At 33.9% G+C, this 26,319-nt stretch overlaps 1 protein-coding gene across 9 annotated transcripts in view; it reads left to right on the top strand.

Annotated features, from left to right (window-relative positions):
- Positions 1–26,319, top strand: part of VPS13B (vacuolar protein sorting 13 homolog B) — a 1,017,676-nt gene that overhangs the window by 562,156 nt on the left and 429,201 nt on the right. For 6 of the 9 annotated variants that reach the window (XM_037803400.1, XM_037803396.1, XM_037803398.1 and 3 more), the window contains 4 exons: positions 17,711–17,882; positions 18,322–18,436; positions 20,757–20,898; positions 24,028–24,433. In XM_037803400.1, the coding sequence (XP_037659328.1) occupies positions 17,711–17,882; positions 18,322–18,436; positions 20,757–20,898; positions 24,028–24,433 (835 nt within the window). Of the gene's footprint in view, positions 1–17,710; positions 17,883–18,321; positions 18,437–20,127; positions 20,195–20,756; positions 20,899–24,027; positions 24,434–26,319 lie in introns of those variants that run through there. The other 3 variants (XR_005211694.1, XM_037803401.1, XM_037803404.1) reach the window with 3 other exon arrangements.

The raw sequence follows: 26,319 nt of genomic DNA on the forward strand, positions 1-26,319 counted from the left end.
GTTAATCTTGTTGAGACTCCCTTGGGCATCACATGATGCTTCTGTCTTGCTACTTTCACTATTCTCTGTCTTTGGCATTTGGCAATATAATTATAATACATTATAATGTGTCTTGGGGTGAATCTCTTTGAGTTTATTCTGTTTAAAGTTTGTTGAATCCTTGGGTGTGCATATTCATGTCTCTCATTAAATTTCGGAATTTTCCAGCTGGTATTCTTTTGCCCTAGGCATGTTGTTGGATAGTTTTTTATGGTGTTTTGATGGCCCTACCAGTTGTTTCTATATCCAGAACAAGGACCAGTGAGACAGAGATGAACATTTAGGTTTAGTCCTTCAGACTGCCACCCACTGTGGGTTGGTACAGACTCACATGCACCCCAATATGCACGTAAGGGTTACTCTGCTCCCTGCAGAACTTGGGACCTGTGATCTACACTGAGAGCGTGAGCTGGCACCACACTGAGCATTGGAATAGGTGGGGGAAAGTCTACTAAATGCTCCACAAGGTTTTTCTGTTGTTTTTAAGTTGCCTTTTCCTTGCTTATTGTTCACCCAGTTACTGCAACCCTTTAACAGTTTTCCAGAGCTCTGAGAAAGTGAGTTCTACTTATTTCTGCAGGTTTCTGAACGTTGTTATGTGGGGTTAGAACCTGGGAGTTTCTCACTCTGCCATCTTGCTGAAATTAATTATTAACTCGAATAGGTTTCTAAAAAATTCACTAATAGGATGCATAGGGCACATCATTGACTATTTGACTACTCACTTTTGAGAAAAGTCCAGTGTTGTCCCTATCTTTACAGAACTGGGAACCTAATAGTACAATATGCTAAATTGAAAATGTTTAAATTGAATTATTATTTCTGTAAAGAAATTTGCATATACTCTGCTCTTAATGCAAAACTTTTATCAAGGGCATTTGTGTCGAGTTCTGTTATGGAATACTCACTAAAGTAAGCACTTTACTATGGTCATTATCTCTTTTAATTCTTAAACTGATATTTATGGAGTCTTTAATTTAATTTGTCATATAAATTCTAGGATTTGATCCATTGGAAAATCTTCCTTTTTGTGTAATTTCTTGCCAAAATGTAGACTTTTTCTTTTTTAACCTACTCAATAATTGGGATTCTGTGGACTCATGTTTTTCTTCAAATCTGGGAACTTCTCAGCCAATATCACTTGAGATAATATTTCTCTCACATTATCTTTATTCTTCCTTTCTGGAACTCCTCTTATATATAGGTTAGACTGTCTCATTTTCTCTTTCCATGTCTCTTAACTACTTTTTCTTTCTTTTCTTTACTAATTCTTCCCTTTAACGTTTCTAATCCACTTGGCTTCAGATAACAGGAGATTGGAGGGTGACAGGAGAGAAATGTTGGTGTATTTCTTTCTTGTTCCCTTGTGCTTGGTGCTTTATAGCACTGGGACTGACTGGGTCCCTCCAAGAGTACAGGTCCTTCCATTTAATCCCTCCTCCATGGCTCCACACCTCATTGTGCTTAGGTAACACTATTTCCTCCCCTCTCCCATTTAGTCTTAAAATCCGCAGGTGATTCCCTTAACCCTGTGCATACCTTCATGAGTAATTACTGAATTAGTGTCCCTTTATTTGAACCATCTCTGTTAAATTCTATCAACTCTACACCTTTGTGAGTAATTTCTAAATTAATGTCCCTTTATTTGAACTATTTCTATTAAATTTATACACCTTTGAGAGTAATTTCTAAATTAATGTCCCTTTATTTGAACTATTTCTATTAAATTCTACTATCAGGAGTCCCTGATAGATACACTCCCTGTTTTTTGTGTGGGTTTTTTTTTGTGTTTTTACACTATCCTGATATTTTTATTTCTACTTTTATTTCTTTACTCATTTTTAAATATGCTTAATTTATGGTCCTCTCAGATTGCTTTCTAAACTCCAGTTATTTTGTTTGCTACTTCTATTAGTTGTATCTGCTCATTCTCTCTAATCATGGTTTCTTTTCCCATGTGGTTTTAATTTTTTTATGAGCTCATCTTCAGCAGTTTAATTTTTCTGTGGGCCGCCAGTGAGCCCTATGTTGTGGAATTATCCCTACAAATCAGTTTTACTGTTGGTTCTGCCAGCGCCCTTCATATTTTCAGGAACGTAAAAATAGTTTTTAGGTTCATTTTTTTGTCAGAGGTTTGCCTTACCATGCAATTCTTACACATATTTTTGTACACTTCACACTAATGAGTAATATAGGCCTAGGGTTTTATTTTCTCATGAGTTTCCCTTCCTTGGCCCCATTTACTCCTTTTCTCTATCCTGAGCATATGGAAAACTTCCATGACCCTTCTTCAGCCTGGCGAATTCTAGTGTCTAGTGTCTTTTGTTAAAGAGGCAGCTCTTTTTGGTTCTAGGGTTTGTGTAAAGAGCTCCACAAATCAGGCTCTAATTTATATTTCCTGTCCCTGAATGAATGTAGAAATGTCCAATCTCTAGGAATTTTTCTAACTTTGATACTTCTAGATATCATAATGGATTCAGCTTCAAGCCACTCCCTTGTCTTATACCTCCTGTCCCTGAGTGAATGTTGAAATGTCCAACCTTTAGAGCCTTATCTGAGTTTGACACTTATGGATACCATCATGGTCTCAGCTTCAACTAACTCCCTTGTCTTCGTATTTCCTCTGCAATTCTTATACCTCTGGATTTGCCTTTATTTCTTTCAAGTTTAGCTGTTGTATTAACCAGAGTCCAGGCAGAAAACAGATGGCGCTCTCATTTTGGGCAGTTTTAGGAGACTTCAATAAGAGGACAAAAGAGTTCACTGGGAAGGGAAACCACAAGGGATAGTACAGTATCCTAGAGCTAGTAACATAAGGGTGATAGACTTAAAGGGCGGGGAAGATAGGTTATCAGAACATTCTTCTTCCTCTCTCTTAAGGTTATCAGAACATTCTTCTTCTTTTCTCTTGTCTCCTGGCAGTGTTCCTAACTGGCTGAACCCAATCAGAAGCCAGAGGACAAGGGAATCCATCAATTTTGTTCATATAAGTTAGCCTTCCATGCACAGAGTTAGGATGTTGAAGGATGGAGAGTGTATCTGGTGGTCCAAAGAGACATTTTACAGCATTTGTATGAATTAAAATACTTTCTTATTGTATTTTATCCAGAATTTTTATGTGTGTGTAGTAGAAATGGAGATTGTTCATTTCAGCTTAGTGTCACATTGATTGAATTAAAATTTCTGTAACATCATTGAGTACTGAGGAATCAGTATTTTTATCTCTGTTTTTCTCACACTGCATTGGACATACTATATTAATATTTGCGCTGAAGAAATTGTGTGTTTTATATGACTTTTCCCCAACAGACCTTTCCAAACTAATGTAATACCAGAAATACCAATTCTTGTTTTCTTCACCTGTTGAAATATGTTGATAACTGAGGTATTTGTTATAAGAACTAGGGGAAGTTCAGTAAAGTGAATCCAAGAATCTTTATAGGTACTTTATTCACAAATAGTTTTATGACCTAGTGGAGCACATTCTGTCATCTTAATTTCATTTGCTTAGTTACTAGCATGGATGGTCTAGAATTACAGTAGTACTTAATATTAGCCCTGAATGTGTTCAAGCATATTTCAAAGTTTTGGCAGAGAATAGGGTACCAAAGGAAAATAGGGAAAATTAGACTAGTATGTTTAGTTTCTATAGTAACTTTTCAAACAGAAAAATAGAATGTTAGTAATTTAATTTTTCTAAGGTGTAATTTTTTTTTTTTTTTTCCATTTTTGATACTGGGAAAAACTAGCTAAACTGTGTCTACTACTCCTTGTCTTAACTGTCTTTGGTCAGCCATAAGAATTGGCTTCCTTGGACTTTGGTATAATATTTTTGCAGAGCTTCACAAGTGAGTAAAGATATTCCTCTTAATTCCATCAACATGCAGCTTTATTACTGAAGTGGATTGTAAGAGATCATTAAGATCAGCATCCTTATTTTATGTGCCAGAAAACTGAAACACAGCAAATTGAAGTTAGTGTCACACAAAGTAGGGATTGGGCCAACTCATCGTAGCATGATTCTAAGTTAATGGATCTATTAAAAGACTGTGGAATCAGATAGCTTGGGTTTGAATCTTACCTTTGCAATTTATGATCACATTATTTATCCTTTATGCTTTGTTGTCATCATCTGTAAAATGGAGGTAATATTATTTCCCACTTCCATGTGTTATTGTATTAACCAGCTTGTCCATACACTCTACCTCTCCTCCTTTTACAATGGTTGAACTATTCCTGTTTTGTCCCTCCAACATGTGCCATGTGCCATACACACATGTATTAGATCCCATTCCTTTTCATCTCCCTGTAGACCTTGCTCCCACAATTAACCCCTCTCTATCTTTTATTATCAGTTTTTCTTTCTCTATTTGATCATTTTATAAGGTCACAAATATACCTTAAGAAGTCCTTAATCTCACATGCCCATGAGGCTGCTGCCTCAATTTTCCAATTCTCTTTTATAGCCTAAATTCTTGCCAAAGTTGCTGTACACATTTTATCCACTTCCTTACTCTCAGTCTCCTTGAATGTATTCCAGTTAGGCGCCCCACCCTCCGACCCGCATCGTGAAAGCAATATTTGTTTGATTGCCAGTGACCTCCATTATGCCAAATCCAGTGGTGAATTCTCAACCCTCATTTTACTCAGTTTCTCAGCAGTATTTGACACAACTACTTTCTTCCTTTTTGGGTTGGCTTCCAATTTTCTCCTGTTTTATTGGCTTTTCTATGGTTTGCTTTGCTGGTTTATTCTACTCTTTCCAGCCTCTAAATTTGGTGCTTTGCAGGACTCAATTCTTTTACCTCTTTTCTATAGTTGGAACCATATGAAATTGCTGATATTCAACCATTTCATGTGGTTTGACCTAATATATACATTCCTCCTCTAGGTGAGCTCATCCATTCTAATGGCTTTGGAAATATTTGTGTGCTGATAATGTCCACATTTATATCCTTCCTGTAGACCAATTCCCTGAGCTTCAAACTCCAAGTGGATAACCTACAGTGTGCACAACATCTCCAATAGAATGTCTAATAGGCATCTAAAAACTTAACCTTTCCAAAGGAGAACTCTCGATTCTTCCTCTCTTGCTTCCCTCCAATTTGCACCATCTCATCTTCCCCATCTTTTGTAAATTGTACTTTCATTCACCTAATTCCTCAGGCTAAAACCTAAGTCATCTTTGATTCCTTTTATTTTTGGTTTTGTCAGTCTTTTTTATTTTAGCTGTTCTGTTGGGTATGTAGTGATGTTTCCTAGAGGTTTTCATTTTCCTTTCCTGATTACTAATGAGGTTGAGCATTTTTTCATAGCTTTATTGGCCATTTAGATATCCTCTTGTGACATGCCCATATATCTCTAGTCCATTTTTTTTTTATTCAGTTACCTTTTTTTATTAATTTGGAAGAGTTCCTTATATATTTTGGATGAAAGGCCTTTGATGTCCGTGTGTGAATATATCCTCTCCTAGTCTGTAGTTTGCCTTTTTATTCTCTTAGCAGTGACTTCAGATGAGCAAAAGTCCTTAATATCAATGTTATCAAAGTTATTTTTCCTTTATAGTTAGTATTTTTGTTGCTGTTTTTGTGTTTTTCATATGTATTCTCTTTAAGATAGTTATCCCTGTGTTAAGGTCATAAAAATATTCTCATATATTATCTTCTGGTAAATTAGTGTATTACTTTTTTCATGTAGACTTACAATTTACCTTGAATTGATTTTTTAGTGTGTTATAAAGTAGGGTTATTAATTTTTTTCCTAAAGATAACCAATTGGCCGAGCATTATTATTAAAAAGATTGCCCCGGAGGGGAGGATCTAAGATGGCAGCATAGAGAGAAGTGGAAGCTAAGTAGTCCCCCTGGAACAACTGAAAAAAACCAGAAACAACTAGTAAATAATCCAGAATAACTGCAGGGGAACAAACGTGACCGTCCACTCATCATACACCAACCTGAATTGGGAGGAATGCCCGAGATTGCAGCATAAAATCTGTAAGTAAAAACTGCAGATCCAAATTGGGAGACCCCTCCCCCACAGCCTGAGCTACAAAGCCTTGTGGTGCCAGAGAGAAGCTTTCTCCCAGCAAGCGAATATAGCTCAGCTGAGCTCCAACTGGGGTTTTAAGTAGCGAGTATGAACTGCTAACTATGAGGTACGAATCCCCAACGAGTAGACAGAGGCTTTGGGTGACGACTGACCTGGAGAGCTGGAGGGTCACCTCAGACTAGCTCTGTTCCTTTTTCAACTCAGTGGAGAAAGCCTCAGCCATTTTCAGTTCCCAGTTCTGTGACCCAGACAAGGGTATAGCACAGGCAGAGAGAGATAATTGAAATGCTAATGGCCTCCCCCTAGGGTGTCTATCTTCTCTAAGGGGAAAGGGGTGGGACCCAGCTCTACTACCTGCCTTTCATTCAGAACTTACACCAGTCAAGAATTATAGGCTAACAGGCGCCACCTGCTGGGCAGAAAAGCACAGTGACTGGAGGCACCACAGGGTGTACCAATTTTCTAAGACACACCCTCAGGGAAACTGGATACTGAATATTTCTTCCTTCTGGGACCTTAGCCCATTCTGATCTGGGGAGGCCTGATTGGGGTAACCAAGGAAACCATGCCTAGACAACAGAAAACTACAACCTACCCCGAGAAAAATGAGGTTATGGCCCGGTCAGGGGAACAAACTTGCACTTCAACTGTGATGCAGGAATTGAAACAACTAATAATATGTGAATTAAAAAAGTTTAGGGAAGATATGGCAAAAGAGATGAACCGTATAATAAAAACACAGAACGTACATAAGGTAGAAATTGAAAGTTCAAAAAACCAACTGGCGGAATCTATGGAAATGAAAGGCACAACACAAGAGATGAAAGACACTGGAAACACAACAGCAGATCTCAAGAGGCAGAAGAAAACACTCAGGAACTGGAGAACAAGGCACCTGAAAGCCTACACACAAAAGAACAGATAGAGAAAAGAATGGAAAAATACGAGGAACATCTCCAGGAACTTAAAGACAAAACGAAAAGCAAGAATTTATGTGTCATTGGTGTCCCAGAAGGAGAAGAGAAGGGAAAGGGGGCAGAAGCAATAATAGAGGAAGTAATCAATGAAAATTTCCCATCTCTTGTGAAAGACATAAAATTACGGATCCAAGAAGCACAGCATACCCCAAACGGAATAGATCTGAATAGGCCTACGCCAAGACACTTAATAATCAGATTATCAAACATCAAAGATAAAGAGAGAGTCCTGAAAGCAGTGAGAGAGAAATGATTTATCACATTCAAAGGAAGCTTGATAAGACTATGTGTGAATTTCTCAATAGAAACCATGGAGGCAAGAAGGAAGTGGGGTGATATATTTAAGATACTGAAAGAGAAAAACCACCAACCAAGAATCCTATATCCAGCAAAACTATCCTTCATATATGAGGGAAAGCTTAAAATATTCTCTGACAAACAGACAATGACAGAGTTTGTGAACAAGAAACCTGCTCTACAGGAAGCATTAAAGGAAACACTGCAGACAGAAAGGAAAAGACAGGAGTGAGAGGTTTGGAAAACAATTTTGAGAGATAGTAGCACAGCAATGTAAGTACACTGAACAAAAATGACTATGAATATGGTTGAAAGAGGAAGGCTGGGATCATGTGGGACACCAGAATCAAAGACAAACAATAAAGACTGGGACTTTGTAACTCAGGGAAACCTAGGATGCTCAACGATCATAATAAAAGGTACAAATATGTTTTTACATGAAGTAGAACAAATGAATGTCAACATTGCAAGGTGTTAAAAATAGGGTGGGATTGGGGGAAAAATACAATCATTGCAAACTAGAAGCTAGAATTAACAGAAACATTGCATTATCCTTCCTTTAATGTAACAAAAACAATATACCAAAGCTAAATGCATATGGGGGGGTGGGGAATAGGGGAAGGGTATGGGACTCCAGGCATTGGTGATGTTGTCTGACTCTTTATTCTACTTTAGGTTAATGCTATCTTTCCTTTTATCAGCTTCTAGCTATCACTTTTTTTGTTTGTTTGTTTGTTTGTTTTTCTCTCTTTCTCTTGCCTTTTTCTTTTGCCTTCCTGCCTTCTTTGACTCTTCCTCTGTCTTTGTGGAAGAAATGTCCTTATATAGATGGTGCTCAATACATAAATACGAGACTATTCGGGGAACCAATGATTGTTTACTTAGGACGGAATGTATAGTGTTTGAACAAAACCATCTTAAAAGAAATGGGTTGATGAAGAAACCTTGAGGGCACTATATTGAGTGAAATAAGACAGACACACAAAGGCAAATATTGCAGGGTCTCGCTGATATGAACTAATTATAATATGTAAACTCATAGACATGAAATATAAATTACCAGGATATAGAATGAGGCTAAAGAATGGGGAGTGGTTGCTTATTATGAGCAGAATGTTCAACTAGGGTGAACTTAAATATTTGGAAATGGATAGGGGTGATGGTAGCATGTAATGAGAATAACTAACAGTGCTAAAAGGTGTGTGAAGATGGTGGAAAGGGTAAGCTCAGAGTCACTCATGTCACCAGAAGCAAAGTTGGAGGTTAAAAGATGGGAATATATAAAACAGTGAATGTTGTGGTGGACAATGTCTGTGATTAAACTATACAAATATTAGAAATCTCTCTCACGAACTAGAACAAATGTATGTCACTATAACTAGAGGTTCATAGTAGAGAGGCATATAGGGAAAAAATATATATCTATTGCAAACTATATACTACAGTTAGTAGTATTTTAACATGCTTTCATCAACAGTAACAAATGTACTATACCAAAACCATGAATCAATAATGGAGGTGGGGGTCATGGTTAGGAGTATGAGAGGATGTGAGTTTCCTTTTTTTTGTTTTCGTTTCTTTTCTGGAGTAGTGAAAATGTTCTAAAAATTGAAAAAAAATAATTGTGTTGATGAATGCACAGCTGTATGGTGGTGCCATAGGCAGTTGATTGTACACTTTGGATCTTTGGATAGTTGTGTGGTATCTGAACAATCTCAATAAAAATAAATAAATTAAAAAAAAAAAAAAATGATTGCCCTGACACATCTACTTTGAAGTGCTACTTTTGCCATAATTCAAGAGCCCATAAATGCATAGTTTGAGTTCTCTCTCCTTTTACCAATAATATGCTCTCTTAATTCTGTAATTTTATCATTTCTTTTGATACTTTATAGACTAAGTCTGCGTATCGGCTTTCTTTTCTTTAAGGGTCTCTTGACTATTCTTCGTCCTTTGCCTTTCCATCTAAATTATAAATCAGTATGTTAATTTTCATAAACTTCTGGAATTTTGATTGGTATTTCCTTGAACCTGTACATCAATTTGGGGTGTTTTGTTTAGGATTTTGTTATCCACATTTATGAGTAATACTGGACTTAAACTTTTCTCTCTCATTATATCCTTGTCATATTTTGGTATCAAGGTTATTCTGTCTTCGTAAAGTGATCTGGGTGGTATTCTCTCTTGTTTTATTCTTTGCAAAAGTAGGTATAGTATTGGTATTATTTTTTCCTAAAATATTTGGAAAAACAAAAATTGTTTTCTGATTTCCTCATTTCTAGTACAACCGTTTTTAGACTATTATTTGTAACTGGAATTAGTTGAAATTGGTTTAGAAACCAGAGCATTTACTTTAAGTTCCCTCTTTTCCCATGTTTCTTTAATGGTATTATTATTTTCAGCTTAGCCAAAGTTTAAGCCCTGCTTTCCATGTAAAAATTCTCAAAATCACCATATATTCCCATGATAATGAAAAAGGTAATCCTCAGGGAAAGGGTATTTGGCTATAACAGATACCTCATCCAAATTTGGTAGGTATTAATTTAGATGTTATTTGGATACTAAAGAGGTTTTAACTTAGAAGAGATGGAGAATGAAATAGGAAATGGTAAAGGCTGGGTGGACAAAAGATACTAATTTAATTCTTTTAAAGGGAACACAGGCAAGTGTCTTGATCCTTTTCCCAGTCTCACACTGACATTGTTTGGGTCCTAGAAAATGAATTTTTTACTACTCATTGGTAAAATAATACTTAATGATAACATAAAGGTTCTAATCCCACTCTAGCAGCCCAATCTAGACAGAATAAAACTGATGAACATATTGACTGTAGATGTTAAAGGAATGTTATGTATTTTTGCTACTATACAAATATGATTTTATATTTCAGTTAATATGTTAAATATTAGGTAATATTTTCAAGTTGAACATAATTTTCTCTTGATAAAATCTTTATTATGAAAGGAAAGCTCTAGCGTTGTTTAGGCTCTAATTAAAGTTTGTACAACTCGCAAAAAATATTCTCAGTTTAGTCTTATTGAATAATTTACCTTTTATTTCTTTTTTACTTCCATATTAGTTTATACTCTATGCTTTTTTTTTTCATCTGAAATAAGTTGTAAGCCAAACATTAAAAGTTAGAAGTCAAATGAGTTATACTGAAAGGCTCCATTGGCTTAGAAATAAGGATGTCAAATAATGATTATATTTGTCACTGGATATGGAATATAAACTATTCAACACTGTCCCTTACCCACTATCTTTATTATCAGACTGTTACCCCAATTTAAACAACCATTACAGTGCTACGTGAATAAATGAATGTTAATTGATTTTTGTATTTGATTCATCATGATTAAATTAAATCTGATGTACTATCGTGCAGAGCACAGGGATGTATACAATCATTAAGTCACTACAAAACTTTTTGATGTAAATAGATAAAACTATATTTAAATTTATATTTTCAGTTTGTTTTTTATGTCTTTAATCAGTGTAAACATACTTATTTTATATTTTTTATAAGATCTGTTATCTGATTTCATGAGAGTCTAGTCCTAGTGTTCATTCTGTACTTAAGTCTTGATCATAGTAGGTTGTTTCCTTATATGTAAAGTAATTTTGTATTAGGTGTTCTTCATAAATAAAACTTCATCTATGAGACTCTAAAAAAGTGGTTGAAACCTGTCCCCACAAAGGATTTTTTTTTAATGTGTTTGCTTCTCTGATGAATTTCAGAGGTTACCACTAGCCCAGGACCACTTCATTGTTCATTTCATCACTAGAAGTTTTTCAAAACATTTGGGTATATAAAACAAGCCCTTAAATCCACATGCACTGCAAAGCTGTGTTTCAGAACTCTCTAGGGTAACTTTTTCCCACTACCTGGAGCTCAGGCTTTGAAAGATAGTGCTTTTTCCTAAGTTTATTTTGTTGTTTTTCTAATTTCTTTAATTAGATACATAGTTTATTAATGTTTAGTCTTTTTTAAAAAGGTATTAGTATCTAAGACATAATCCCTTATCCTTAGAAGAATTCATAACATTTGGGGTGGGCCACAGATGTGTGTATATACATAATACAGGGTGGGCTGTGAAATTTAGCCTATAGCTGGCTGGCTGCTGCCCATAAACAATTCTGTATTATAGAAATGGGAGCACAAATTTTGATACACAGCTAGCTGTCTCTTTCACATTACGTCATGTATCCAAAGATAAATAAGATTTTACCTCCTACACTGAAAGAACATACTCTACTGTATTTTAGCTAGTTGAAGTTACCAAAAATTTGTATTCAGAAGTGAAGCATTATATAACTATGTTCATTAATATTTTTTATTGCCATTTTGCTTATAAGATAACCCATCAATAAAAACTACCTTAAAAAGTGAGCTATGGTAGGTCTGTATAGATTAGAATGAAATAGCAACACATCCTAAAGTAATTTGGGTGGAAAATAAAAATATATATTTGGGTGGAGGATGCAGAGGTGCTGGACTTCCTCACTTGGATTGTTGCTGGTGTTCTCACAAACATTGGGGACTGACAGCTTGATGTGCTGAGCCCTCTGTCTTGGGGCTTGCCCCTGAGAAGCTGGTTGCTGCAAGGAGAGGCTAAACCTGCTTATAATTGTGCCTAAGAGTCTCCCCCTGAGTGCCTCTTTGTTGCTCAGATGTGGCTCTCTCTCTCTAAGTCACCTTGGTATGTGATCTTGCTGCCCTCCTCACTACATGGGACCTGACTTCCAGGGGTGTAAATCTCCCTGGCAATGCAGGATATGACTCCCGGGGATGAATCTGGACCCAGCATCGTGGGATTGAGAACATCTTCTTGACCAAAAGGAGAATGTGAAATGAAATGCAGTAAAGCATCAGTGGCTGAGAGATTTCAAATGGAGTCGAAAGGTCACTCTGGTGGACATTCTTACACACTGTATAGATAACACTTTTTAGGTTTTAATGTATTGGGATAGCTAGAAGTAAATACCTGAAAACCAAACTCCAACCCAGTAGCCTTGACTCTTGAAGACGATTGTAAAACAACGTAGCTTATAAGGAGTAACAGTACAATTGTGAGAACCTTTTGGATCGCACTCCCTTTATCCAGTGTATGAATGGATGAGTAGAAAAGTGGGGAAAAAACCTAAATGAAAACTTGGGTGGGATGGGGGGATGATTTGGGTGTTCTTTTTTATTTTTATTTTTTATTCTGATTCTGATACTTTCTGGTGTAAGGAAAATGTTCAAAAATAGATTGGGGTGATGAATGCCCAGCTATATGATGGTACTGTGAACAGTTGATTGTACACCATGGATGATTGTATGATATGTGAATATATCTCAATAAAACTGAATTAAAAAAAAAAAACCCTATCAAGGCTTGCTGTTGTCTTCAAAATGAAATTTGAATTCTTTAGCATGACCTGTGGCTCTTCATCATTTGGTCTCTTAAGTGTCATCTAACCCGATTTCCAAAACCTTTATTTACGGCACAGTCCCTCCCTGCAATTTGGGCTGTGTGTCCCAACTATATGCTTCTATAGTATTCTGAGATTATTCATGCTCCAGTATTTATCATACTGAATTATAAAGGTTTGCTTTTTGTTCAAGGCCACCATTAGATCTTGTTTTGTTTCTTCATTGTCTAGCACAGGGATTGAAAAACCTTTTCTGTTAAGGTCCAGATAGTAAATATTTTAGACACTGTGGGCCCTGCTTTTGTCTCAACTATTTATCTCTGCTGTTGTAAAGTGCAAGCAGCTATAGACCACATGTAAAGGAATGAGGGTGAATGTGTTCTAATAAATAAAGTTCTAATTAAACTTAAAAAAAAAACTACCTTAAAAAGCACTAACATTTTGATGGTAACTTTTCATGACAAGTTAACAAAGCAAACACACACTCACACGAATACATGCACATTCCCATACTCCCCTTATGGGATAAAATCACCATCTAAAGATCTCTTGGAAGCTATTATAATTATATAAAATGATATTTTGGACCTCTGAGTTCTCAGTAGTATTAGAAAAAAGTGATATCAAAAGGACATTTATTATGGGATGACTATATTGTGTTAATAAAATTAAATCCCTCCAGTTCAGTTGTGATTTTAGATGAACCCTTTAGCAGCTTTTCACTTTAGCTTTCCTTTATGCAAGTATGCATGTGTGTATGTGTAATTGTTTTGATAATACCATCATTCTTTGTGGCAGTGGTATAATAAATAATTATAAAGTCTTAGAAGAATCTAAAATGCTTAGTGAATGCAAGAATATTCATTTACAACTTTACCTAAAATAAAAATTGACACATTAAATTCTCAGTTGGAAATCTTAGGTTCATGGCAAAAGTTGACTTACATTATTTGTTGATAAAAATTTAAATAGCTTTATGGGAATGTGCATGTTGTTCTCATAAAAATTCAGCATGAGGTTGTTCATTTCTCAATGTCCAATGACTGTTTAAAATGCATTGATTATCCTTTAAAAAAAAGTTAATATTGGATTGAAAAGTTTTTTGGCATCAACTGGTATAGTAAACCTGTTGTCAATTTTTCATTATTCAAGTATAGTTAACCTAGTCTTCTAAGTAATAATCTACCTCAAATTATTATTCCAAACAACCCCTCAGATAGTATTGAGCTTGAACTTTTACTTGATTGCTTTTTAAGAATATTTTATTATTTTAAATCACCTCCTGAAAATAGAATTATATCATTTAACATTTATCTTTAATGTTTTCTCAATAGATAGGAAGAAACTTTTATTCAAAATATGGTAATCATAGCATTTAGATATCATTTTCTCATTTCAATAGCTGTAGAAAAAACAGACAGTATATCAAAGCAGTTTGGATAATTGAAGATTATTATTTAACCATCACAAATCATTCAACAAAATATTTTGTATATAATGCTTTTCCTATTTAGAAATAATCATATCAAAAGTGTCCATAGTGTCTTAATTAGTGGCTTACTTGATTTTGTTTTCAAAATTCAAATAGTTCTCTTGTTTAAATTGCCCTGGTAGTCTGACGTCACCTTACATTGTGGTGATTATTTATATGAATTTTGCATCTGCTAATCACTTTGAAATTACAGCTTTGACTTTACTTCTAACTAAAATTTGCACTCAAAACAGTTTATAAAATTTTAAAAATTAGTTTACTATTTAAGGTATTGTTTTCCTTTCTCCATTGGATCAACATTATTATTTTTTAATTATTTCAAATATAGAGAACTTACTAGCATACTCTAACACTTATTTGTGTAAAATAAAAAAGAAGTATTTGTTTATATGATCCTTGGATGATTTATACTTTATGAGTCCTTTTCATGCTGACGTGTTGATAGGGAGCACCGTACTTTTGCGTGACTATAGCTCTAGCTTCCTGAACTTCAATCTGGGTGGTAGTCGAGGGGGAAATATGAGTGAGAGGCTTAAGTATTGAGCTTAAAAACAGTTAATCATTGTTCTCACCCTTGCATTGTAATAGTGAGAGCAAAGGTAGCGGAGACCACAGCAGGCCACTTGTTACTGCTGACTTAAGTACAGATGGTGGTGTAAGTGTTTAGCCCTTGGGGAAGTTTTGTGATTGAACAAGAACACTGAAGTTATTTTGATAAGGGAAAGTGGCAGTGTGGCCAAAACTCTGATCATCCCTGAGCTCTGAAGCAGGCCAAGGATGAAGGACTCAAGTGTTTGCTCTTCCAGATGAACAAAGATAAATTCAGCTAGGAAAATAAACTCAGTATTTTGGTCAATTTGCAGCAGAATGGTGAAAGAATTGAACTGTATATTTTAGAACTTGGCATAAGTAGGTGTGGGAAAATAGTTCAGCATCTTTGATTCTGGCTCGATTTTTGCTGTAGATTTGGAAACAGAGCAGAAAATTAATGCATAAACATATTTAACAACACCACACCAAATGTTGTAAATCCAAAGTGAAAATTGAAACTGCATGAGGAAGGAGAGCAAAGCTTTTTCTCAGGGGTGCTTATTTATTCCATTTGAAGCCATAGTTTTCTTAGAATTCTTACTAAATATACCCAGTAGTGTTAAAAATCAAGATCTCCGTGATTTGAGTTATTTCTCTGCAATTTTCCATTCTTTGGATTATAATGTTATTCTAAGTATTAGAGGGAGTATTTAATTTATGCAAGCTTCTTGTCTAAAAACCTATCCATGAAGAAAGGCATACTGACCACATAATATTGTCATCTATAGAATTTGACTTTGTAAAATCCATCTTTTTCTGGAATTAGTTTGTGCTTTTCATTAGATGTTATGCTACTTTGGATGGCTAACCAAAAACCTGAATTGTTTCAAGGCTTCTCAAGTTCTAAGCATTTCAGTTACAGCAGATTTAGGAACACTTATTTTGGAGGAACATTTGTATGAAAAATGGTGAGTTTCTTTTGTTTGGTGTATCTGAGATAAGTAATGACTATACTATCTTCAGGTTTAACTACATAATTTTCTATCACAGTAAATCACAGGACACTATTTCTTAGTTGTGCTTGATGCCCGTTTTCCATCAATAAACATTTGCCTTTTCTGTGAAATGCTTCCCTGTTTGTTCTCCGTTTGAAGATTCAGGAAAATTGAGAGATATTGATTGAGAGAAATTGTGAAACACTGAGTTCAAGGAAAAAGCTTCATATAGAAACTGAATATACACGTGTCTAGTTGGGAGGTCTGTGGTAATGAGAGCAGGGTTTGGGGTTTTGTTTTTCATGGGGGGTTTGCTTATCTTATTCACTTTTAGGTTTTAGGCTAATGGCTTAACTAGGAAAGATTAGTGGCTTCTGCACTGAAAACTTACCCATAAAGAAAGGCATATTGACCATGTTATATTGTCTTCTATTGAACTTGAAGGGATGCTGTGTTCTGGTTGTTGCACTGGTCCTGACTCCTTAGCATAGGGAGTGAATATGCTGCATGAGACATTCAAAACCACAACTGTTGAAAGCCGAGAATGTATGGCAAATGAAAATGTGCCTGAAGTTAGAAAGATGACAAAATAAGAAAGGCAATAGAGTTTAGAAGACCAATTCCCTAAGAATGTGAGTGTACAGTTTCTATGCAGTGATTCAGTTTGCTGGTGATAATTATACCTACCACTTATAAACTGTTTTCTATATATAGTTCTCTTAATCTTAACAATTCTAAGAGATATACATCATTATAACCATTTTGCAGAGGGAAACAAGTTCTAAGAGGTTAAATCACTTGTTAAAATCACATGGCTAGTGTCTGATGTCCTTAACCTAGTTAGTACATCACGCTGCCTGCCAGACAAACTTGATTAAGCATATATAACTAATGTTACACACACACACACACACACACACACACACACACACACACACACACACACACACAGACACTTCTAAACAAACACATTACATTGTATTTGATCAGATCTCAGAATGTGGCTTTAGACTCCCAAGTTTTATTTGCAGTTTTGAATGATTGCAAAGTTTGGAGTTTTGAAAACTCAAATACTTGGTGGTTAATCCTAAAAAAACAGAACACATCAGTAAGTGATCACTATCTTTGGCACCATCTCTTTCTTCCTTTGAGACTGGAGGTATACAACTCCAAACCAAGGTTTGTTTTTCTCAGGCCCACTAAAAGCTCCTGAAAAGACCAAACTCAAGCAAACAAACCTTTGGCAGCAAATTTGACAGCACTAAACTAGGAACATGTTCATTTCCAGAGTTCAGTACATATTTATTTGTTAAATCGAATAAGTGCATGCTCTATACCTCTAGTTAAGAGACTTTTAATCTTATAAAATATTTTTAAAAATCTGTTTTCGAATCTACTAATTTTTAATGTCTCGTATTAAAATATTTCAGGTGTGGTAAATGTTTAGCTTTTGTTTGTACTATGCATACTGACTTTGCTGTGGTTATTTTAGATTCATACTTAAATGCTCTATAGCAGGGGCAGATATACCAACTTTTTCTCTAAAGGGCAAGTCAGTAAATACTGTAGCCTTTATGGGCCTTAAAATCTCTTAGCAGCTATTCAACTCTGCTGAAAAGCAGCCATAAACAATATGTAGGTGTGGCTGTGATCTAGTAAAACTTTATATATAAAAACAGTGTTGGATTTGTCCTTGGCTGTAGCTTGCAGACCCTGCTTTATACGGAAGCACTCATTGTTATGATACTGACTTGTTCCAGATCTTATGTACTTTTAGAGGAAACTGGTATGATATACATGTACATTAGCTTATGATGTAGACAAGTTACAAGTAATAATTGCAGGTTTTAAATTATAAGTTTATTTTTAAGTTATTTTTATTTATGTTATAAAGTATTATTTTCCTTACTCCAGGGAGATTCTGTACAAGCCGGTGATGACTCCCCATTTTCAGATTCTGTTACCTTGGAACAAACTACAAGTAATATTGGTGGATCCAGTGGACGTGTTAGCTTATGGATGCAATGGGTGCTCCCCAAAATTACTATAAAACTCTTTGCTCCTGATCCTGAAAATAAAGGCACAGGTACAGGCCTACTTTTATTCTCTACTGAAATGATCAAATATTAAACACTAATTTTAGAATAGATATAGGAATTAAGTTTATTATTGTCTTTATAATTATACTATTAGATTGAATTCAAGTGATTTTTATTAGCAGTACTAGCATTTTGAATCTTGTCAATATTTAGAATTTTTGTGTCTCTATGTACATATTCTCTTTGATTTTGTAATACCTAAATTTTGTCTTATTTGTATCAAAACTCACTCCAAAGACAATGAGATATTTTCTTCATTGGTCGTATGGATGCATTAAATCATTGTCACTAAAAGTATTGCAGAGATCCTTGGTTTTATAAGATACCACACTTCAAATATTTACTGGGACTTCCTCTATCTTGATATAGATGTTCTATCTTAATGGTGAGGCCTATATTGATATTAATATTTTGTTATTATTGCAGAGGTTTGTATGGTCAGTGAATTAGAAGATCTCAGTGCTTCTATAGATGTCCAGGATGTTTATACTAAAGTAAAATGTAAAATAGAAAGTTTCAATATTGATCACTATAAAAGCAGGTAAGTAATGAGTAATTAACTTGGGAAAAGCTATATTTTTCTTTGTACAAAGTCAGTATAAGGATTTTAATATTTTAATTTGGTTAGCTATTAAAACACACACACACACATACACACACTCATTCCCAAGAGAGTTTTTAAAAGATAAATTGGTTAATTTTACTTAGTATTTATTCATATAAGGAATATAATAAACTTTTGTTTTATAAGATGGCAAATCTGTTCATAAATGTCCACATCGCTGTATTAAATGAACTAAGATGCTTTGCTAATCATCTCACGTGATTTGTTATGTATGTTTTATTTTTGTTAAGATGCCTGAAACACTGGCCTGTGTGCTTCCCATCCACTCCCTATACCAGTGCTAACTGTAGACTGAGAAGGGGCAACATCTCATGTCCCTTAGCACTTTGAAGACTCTTCTCTTATCTCACAGATGATTAATGTACATGTGGTGGATGTTCCTAGAACCATATCATTCTTTCCCTAATAAATTTATATCACAAGTATGATTATGTGCTAACATGATTTGTTTGTAATAGTAAATAATGGTAGTAAAAAATTTAAGTTTCAAATATTTTCACAAAATTCTATAGCTGTTCTGCCATTAATTTTTCTCAAATAAAAATACAGATTTTTTCACTGCTTTGTAATAGTATCTTGATGCTTTATTTTTTTAACTGAAATATTCATATACCATAAAATTCAAAGATGCTTTTTTAAAAATTATTTTAAACAGCATCTTAACTTCAATTTTCCATTATTTTGGCTTAGAAACAGGTTTAATATCCATTTCTTTTTGGATTTGTAATATTTATTCATTCAGCAATTATTTTTTTAGTGCCTGTAGCAGCACGTGATTTGTTTCTATACATAAATACATATATGCATTACATATGCTAAAAAGTCTTTTTATTTAGTTGTCTCTAATTCTATTTTAAAAAATTTGAATTTTTATCCCTTTTCACGTGATATTGCTTATGTCAATAATTACCAAATCTGTCACAGCTTAAAAATCATGTCATAATTTTGAAACTTAAAATATTTTGCTGGATAAATATTAAGACCTATTATAATAGTATTATCTTACCAAGCAAATGAAAATTATTTTGTTGTATTAAAAGCAAAGTCATTAATTGGCTTTTGATAAAGAAATGCTTAGCTGTTTAGTTCCTTTTTGCTGGTATGAATCACATCAAAATGATCCTTGTCAGAGACTTATAAATATATATTATAGTGGAAATAATTTCTTAATGATGTGATATTATAATCAGTGTTGTAGTTCATTGCCAATTTTACTGTTACATTTATGTAAAATTTAAATACTTAGATAAATTAACTTATTTATTCATTCATTTAATGAAAATACTTATTAAGTGTCTATTATGTGCCAGCCCCTATGCTAAGTGCTAGGGATATGTATTTAACAAAATAGACATAAGTCCTGCCCTCAGGACTTTATGTATAATTTACCCTTATACATAAATGTATAATTTACCATTGGGACTTCTAAGCAGTACTGCCAGGGTTTGATGTTAATGTAAATTGTTCTAATGATTGCATTGTTAGATCTTCTTTTTAGTTCAGAGTAGTGTTGTTTGCATCATAACTATTTGAAATAGTTATATATGCTCAATTATTTTAACCAGAAAAATTGAAGAGAACAGATAAGGTGAACTTATGTTTTCCAGGCAAGGGGAAGGTTGGCAGTCAGGACATTTTGAAGGAGTATTTCTACAGTGCAAAGAAAAACCTGTGGTGAGACCCGTTAAGTAATTATGATTTTTGGCAATGTATCATAAAACTGTTTATCTTTGTTTCATGCAATAGGACTAATGATTACAAGAATTAGAGCTCAGAGTAAATTCTTTTTGACCTATTCCTCAAAAATCACATTGTAAATTTAAAACTATTCATTCCTTTAAGCTGCTCATGTTTTATAACCATCTTCCTGTTATAGCAATTAAGCAAATTTATCAAAAAGGCAAAGGTAGGATTGCTTTTATTAAATATACTATACCATTTACATATTATTATATTGACTCGGAAGTTGTTTGTATTTTATAAGTGAGATCATAGGGAATTGTCCTTTATCATAAACTGAATGGTAGTTTTATACTAAAAGCAATTATTTTTTGTTTATTTCCAATAACGATGTTGTTGCAGAAGTTGGTCCAGACAGAAGCCGTACCCAGCGTGGCTCAAAGCTAAAACTGTGCAAACTAATCAGAATTTAAAACTATCCAGATTTTTTTTTTTGCTTATGGCTTTTATTGCTTTTTGTCTTTTCACCTTCTTTGCTCCTGTCCATCACCTCAAGCCTTGGGGAAGAGTTTTGGTCTTTGGGGCAATGTGGAGGTGTCTTCCTTTCCTGTACTGACAAGCTGAACAGACGCACCTTATTGGTTCAACCCATCAGCAAGCAGGACCCTTTCAGTAATTGCTCTGGCTTCTTTCCTTCTGTAAGAAATCATTTTTAAATTAAGCTACAGAACTTCCATTAACAGGAATCCACAGAAGGAATTTGAACTATCCATAGAGTCAACTCTTGATTTTCATCTTCCTCTCTATCATCTGTTTTGTAAATTAACTGTAATGTATTTTTAAATCATAGGCTGGTTTTCCACTATAATCTAATTTGTTTCTGGGTCACTTATGCATGCTTTTTGTCACTCTGTTTTTGTGAATCTAAACTAATTTAACATAAGCATAAGAAAATCAAATTAGGATGTTAAATATAATGTTTATTTTTTTAAATGGAGTATTTATTGAAGGATCAAGAGTTGACCCTACAGCTTTTGTCATTCCTTTTATGATTCTTACTGAGTCATATTTCTCTTCTATTATTGCACCATTGCCTTCTCACAATTAATTCAAAGTACATTATTTGATGCCCTCTTGATTCTGTACAAGTCTGTACTTCTATCATTGACTGGATAGAAGATGAATGCTAGACTGAACACTAGTGACTTTTAGTTTAGAATCCTGCTTATTCCGATTTTTCTAATGGTACAATGTATTTATATATGTTCTTAAGCTAATTATTTTAAGTGATGTTCTTAAAGTCAATAAAATAGGGTTATTATTAAATATTAAGAGCGAATTTTAACAATGTAATCATTCTCAAGAATTTGTAAAATCATTGCAAATACTAGATATTCTCTGAGCAGAGAACTATTTATCTTTTTCCTTTTTTCTTTGTAACTCAGAAGGTATTTAAGACATATCTCTTTTAGCATTATAAAAATAAGCCAAAATATTTTAAATAATTGTGTTCCTAGATTTCAAGCTTAATAATCTATTTGAATAGCAAATGCCATTTTTTTTTATTTTAACTTTTCCTAGTATAGACTCTCTGTAGTGATGGATGTAAAAATGTGGCTTTCATGTCAGTGGAAGTTCTGTTTAGATTTATTTTCTTCTCAGTTTCTATGAGAAATATTCTTACATAATTTAACCTGTATTAATGAAAAAAATGAAAAACTAATATTAATGCCTTAAAATTCTTTCCTTAATTTTCAGTTTTCCTACAAAATATTCATTATTAGATGCCTTTTATTTAAATTTCTTTAGTATCAGTATTTTCTTACTTTTCATTTTAAGTGGTATAAAATGTTGACTATTACTATATGTAATGTAATATTTGTTTTCTAAACTCCAGTTAGTATTCGTTCTTTCAATTTTTGCCCTTTACATATAGGAAATTAGAGATGTAGCAATTTAAAAAAACAAAACTACTTACATGGAGTTTGCATTTCAAGATGCTTAACTTTCAGTATGTTTAAAAATATTTTTCCAAATCACAATATTCATATGTTGAAACAGTTTTTATACAGTTTAACAGGATTCAAATGCTGCCATTAATGAAGAGTTATTATGAATTATTTAGCTTAGTATTAGGTTCTACCTTCCCCCAAAATCCAGTTTAGACACCCAGGGAGAAAAAGTGTTGTAGCTCTTTACACTGGGGCCATACCACAGCCACCCTTCTCCATCACTATTGCCTGCCATCCAGCAACCTGAGATGGGGATATTTATTCTTTCTTTACTATGTGTCCTTTTGTTTTGAGTGTAGAAAGGAGGAGAGGCAGTGAGAAAGTTGAGAACAGTAAAAAGCATTGTAGGGCAGACCATTAAAGGACAAATGATTAAATTGCATTTCTTTTTAACTCCTAATTTCCAAGTTGGTTTTTTTTTAATAGTCAGTTATCTTTAAAAAAAAAAAAGATGTATATCAAAGAAATCTTATCTCACCTTCTTTCATTGTGAAGTCTAGATTAAAAGCAAAATTAGCAGTAAAAGTTGAATTGTATACTTTTTTTCCTTTCTCCATGTCATTTGATGATAGGCAACAAAATGAGAGGAAGAAAATGGAAGCAAAAAATGTTTACTAGAAATGGGATAACATAGCCTCAAACAAATTGCTGCTTTGCTCCTTCTTGCTCCTCCTTTCCCATTTATGTGACTATGAAATATATTCCCTTCTTTTTCTTCTTTCACAGTTTGCTTCCTCTCTTAATATACTCTTTGAGCCTAATAGCTAGAAAAAAAAACGTATCAGATTTATGGGGAGAGGGGATAGGAAGGGGAGGGTATTAACAACTCAACTTTAATTTTATATTCAGTAATTAAAAAAATAGGATTTCATGGACATTAATTTGTGTTGGTAAACTTTTTTCACTAGCTGTCCATTTCGTGTGTTAAGGGATACATTTAATCTAAATTTTACTTTACCTTTTTTAAGTATGCAGTTTTATTATAATTTATAGTGTGAAATTTAAATATCAGAGTTAGTTGGGCTAGTTTTATCAGAAATATTGAAGTATAATGATACATTTTTCATTCTCAATCAAATTTTTGGTGTATCAGTATACAATGTTGTGCCTTAGGAGTCATAGGAGAGTTAATAGGTTCTGTAAACAAGGTGATAGCCACTGAAAATAGGCAATTTCTAAAAGACAAATGCTTTGTTTTGTGACACATTGCCATTTCCACTAAATGTTATCAAAGTGTGGTATCAATAAGGCTCGTCATATGGGCTCTGTTTTCATATATATTAGTCAAATTATCAAAACACAAAACTCTGTTCTTACAACCATTAAGTTCTCTCTAGAGCAGGCAGTCATCTTGCCTATTCAGGTTGCTGATCACAAGATGGTTCATTTCAGTTCCTCTGAATAAACAGCCACTCCATGAACTCATATACTATGACAGCATATTGGTGCTCGTAATGAAAAATTACCAAGAATGAAAAGATAAAATGTAAAGACAGTCTGTTTCAAATTATTAATCATACAGAAAATGAAGAAACTATAGAAACATGCACAAAGAAGTCAATTACCTCTCTCAAGTTCTAGAACTCGAACTCAGGTTTCCTAACTTTCAGTTCAGTCTCAGACATTCCAGCATTCCTAGGTATTTCTGCCTCATCTACAGAATTCATCAGTAATGTGGCCATTAAGAGTTGTAGAGTAATACATACTAAAAGGATTAAAATACCAGTTGAGGTAATTTTCTGCTTTGAAAACATTTTTTCTGTTTGCCTTTTTTTTTAATGAAATGCATATTGTGATTTCCTTTTTCTGGAACAGACAACTGCAAAACTTTTAGATGGCTCTCATCAGCAGCATGGATTTCTCTCTCTGACATATACAAAAGCTGTAACAAAAAATGTCCGACACAAGTTAACATCAAGAAATGAGCGAAGAAGTTTTCATAAGTTATCTGAAGGTTTAATGGATGGTTCTCCTCATTTTCTTCATGAGATTCTTCTTTCAGCACAAGCCTTTGATATTGTCCTTTTTTTCCCTTTACTTAATGCCGTCGCAAGTATATTTCAAGCAAAACTACCAAGGACCCAAAAAGAGAAAAGAAAATCTGGTCAGCCCATGAGGACCCATACACTGACTTCACGCAATTTACCTTTGATTTATATCAACACAAGTGTAATCAGAATTTTTGTCCCAAAAACAAAGGAAATGCAGCCTACTGTTGGAGGTACTGTCTTCTGATTATTTTATTGTTTGATTTTTAATACTTTTTTCTAGAAACCTAAATTTTGTTTAGATTTTTAAAAATATGGGCAGCTAGTTGTAGTTTGCAGTTTGATGTATTTTAGAACGTAAGTACATTAATAGTCATTCTATAACTAAATCTTTAGTAGATCTATCAGAATACTTGGTATTTGATTCTATTGGGCGTCCTCAATCATTAGTTATCAGTGTATGAAATATGGGATTTTTTTTTCTTCAGGTATTTTGCCGGTAAAACTTATACTTTCTGCTATTACAACTCAGATATTGGGTTCTGAATACCTAAGACAATGAAAACGTTAATAATTTTTTTTTTAAATTGCATCATTTGGGAGTATCTGTAGCTATTTTTCATTGACATAAAAATCATAGAAATTTTGAATCTAGATAAAAATCAGAATAAAAAGTTTTATGCTATCCATATTATAAAAAATTCTAATAGTTTTCTTTTTAATAATTAAGGATACTAATTCCATAAGTATCTTTCTGGTTGCCATAAAAGCATTCATTTTCCCAATTAGATGAATTCTGGTAATTTCATTGAAAATAAGGTATGTTAATAAGCTTTTGTAGTTTTTCTGAAAATTCCTGTCAGTATATATTTCACGTCTTCCATTTCATAGTTTTCTAATTATGTTCATTAGAATGTAACAATTGGTAAGGCCAGATTTCATTGAAAAAAAGTGAATTTTGGATACGAGAAGGAAGGTTGAGATGGAGAGAAGTACAGCGAGAACACTCTGGAAAAAGCTGAGAAAATAGAAGACAGAGACAGACGGGAAGTGCTACAGCAACATATATGATTGTGATGCTTATGTAGCATCACAAAATTAGGTAGCATCAAAAAATATCTGCAAATTCTAGGATATAAAAGTGGTCCTCAAATTATATGACTTAATTGGCTTCTGAATAATAATTGTCAATTGAACTGACCCTAAGTTGAGTCCATTTCCTACATTGCTTTTATTTGCAGTTTCATTCCTGGAAACCCATCTAATACCAAAAAATATATATATTGGACACAAAAATAAATAAAAAGAAAATAAACCAAATGTATATGCTTCATCACCCATTTATTAGGTTGTAAAACTGGACCTATAATATAAAACCAGATTAAGATGTTGCTTTTATCTGCATTTGCTGGCCTGGTTGAGACTTTAAAAATAGATGCTCAGGATTGTTCATACTGGTGAATCTTCCAGAATTAGACATAGTTGTTCTTCAATGTGGGTATTTGATCTGCATTCATAATTTTATTCATTTGTCTCAGAATTTTTTGTTACTTATTTGATATACAGGAATTCTTCTGAAAATGTTTGGTTTTAGTAGAGGGGACTTTTTCATAGTGAATTGTTCTTTCATTTCAGTTATGTCTTCATTGCAGAGCTCCTTTGAAATAAAAATCTTATATTAACCGTATCTGTGATAGAAACCTACATGACTAACTTATGTTCACCTTCCGGGTTAGTGGTGTTCACAGCCCCTAGTGGTCATAAATACAAGTTTACATCACTGGGAGGGTGTTTTTTACAGTGATGAAAGTTTTCTCCTAAGGAAGAATTTGCCTGTAACTATAAAATGTCTTAAACATTGACTTGGGAGCACTTTTGATGAGGGCAGGATTTTGTGGTATTTTCTGACCAAAAATAATGTGCCGGGCACTGTTCACTCAACAAGTAGAGCACTGGGAGCTCCCTCTCTTAAGAGTGGCGGCATCTGTGCACTGAAGAGAAGGTCAGCAGTTCACTGTTTAACTCTGGCTTCATTTTTCTGTCATACCAAGCAATGGTTCTATCCTGTGTTGAGATATTTGTCTCATGTCTGAAGGAATAAGAATCTGGCTATCTTGAA

The sequence above is a fragment of the Choloepus didactylus genome, chromosome 14 (genome assembly GCF_015220235.1).
Source record: "Choloepus didactylus isolate mChoDid1 chromosome 14, mChoDid1.pri, whole genome shotgun sequence".
NCBI classification, from domain to species: Eukaryota; Metazoa; Chordata; class Mammalia; order Pilosa; family Megalonychidae; genus Choloepus; species Choloepus didactylus.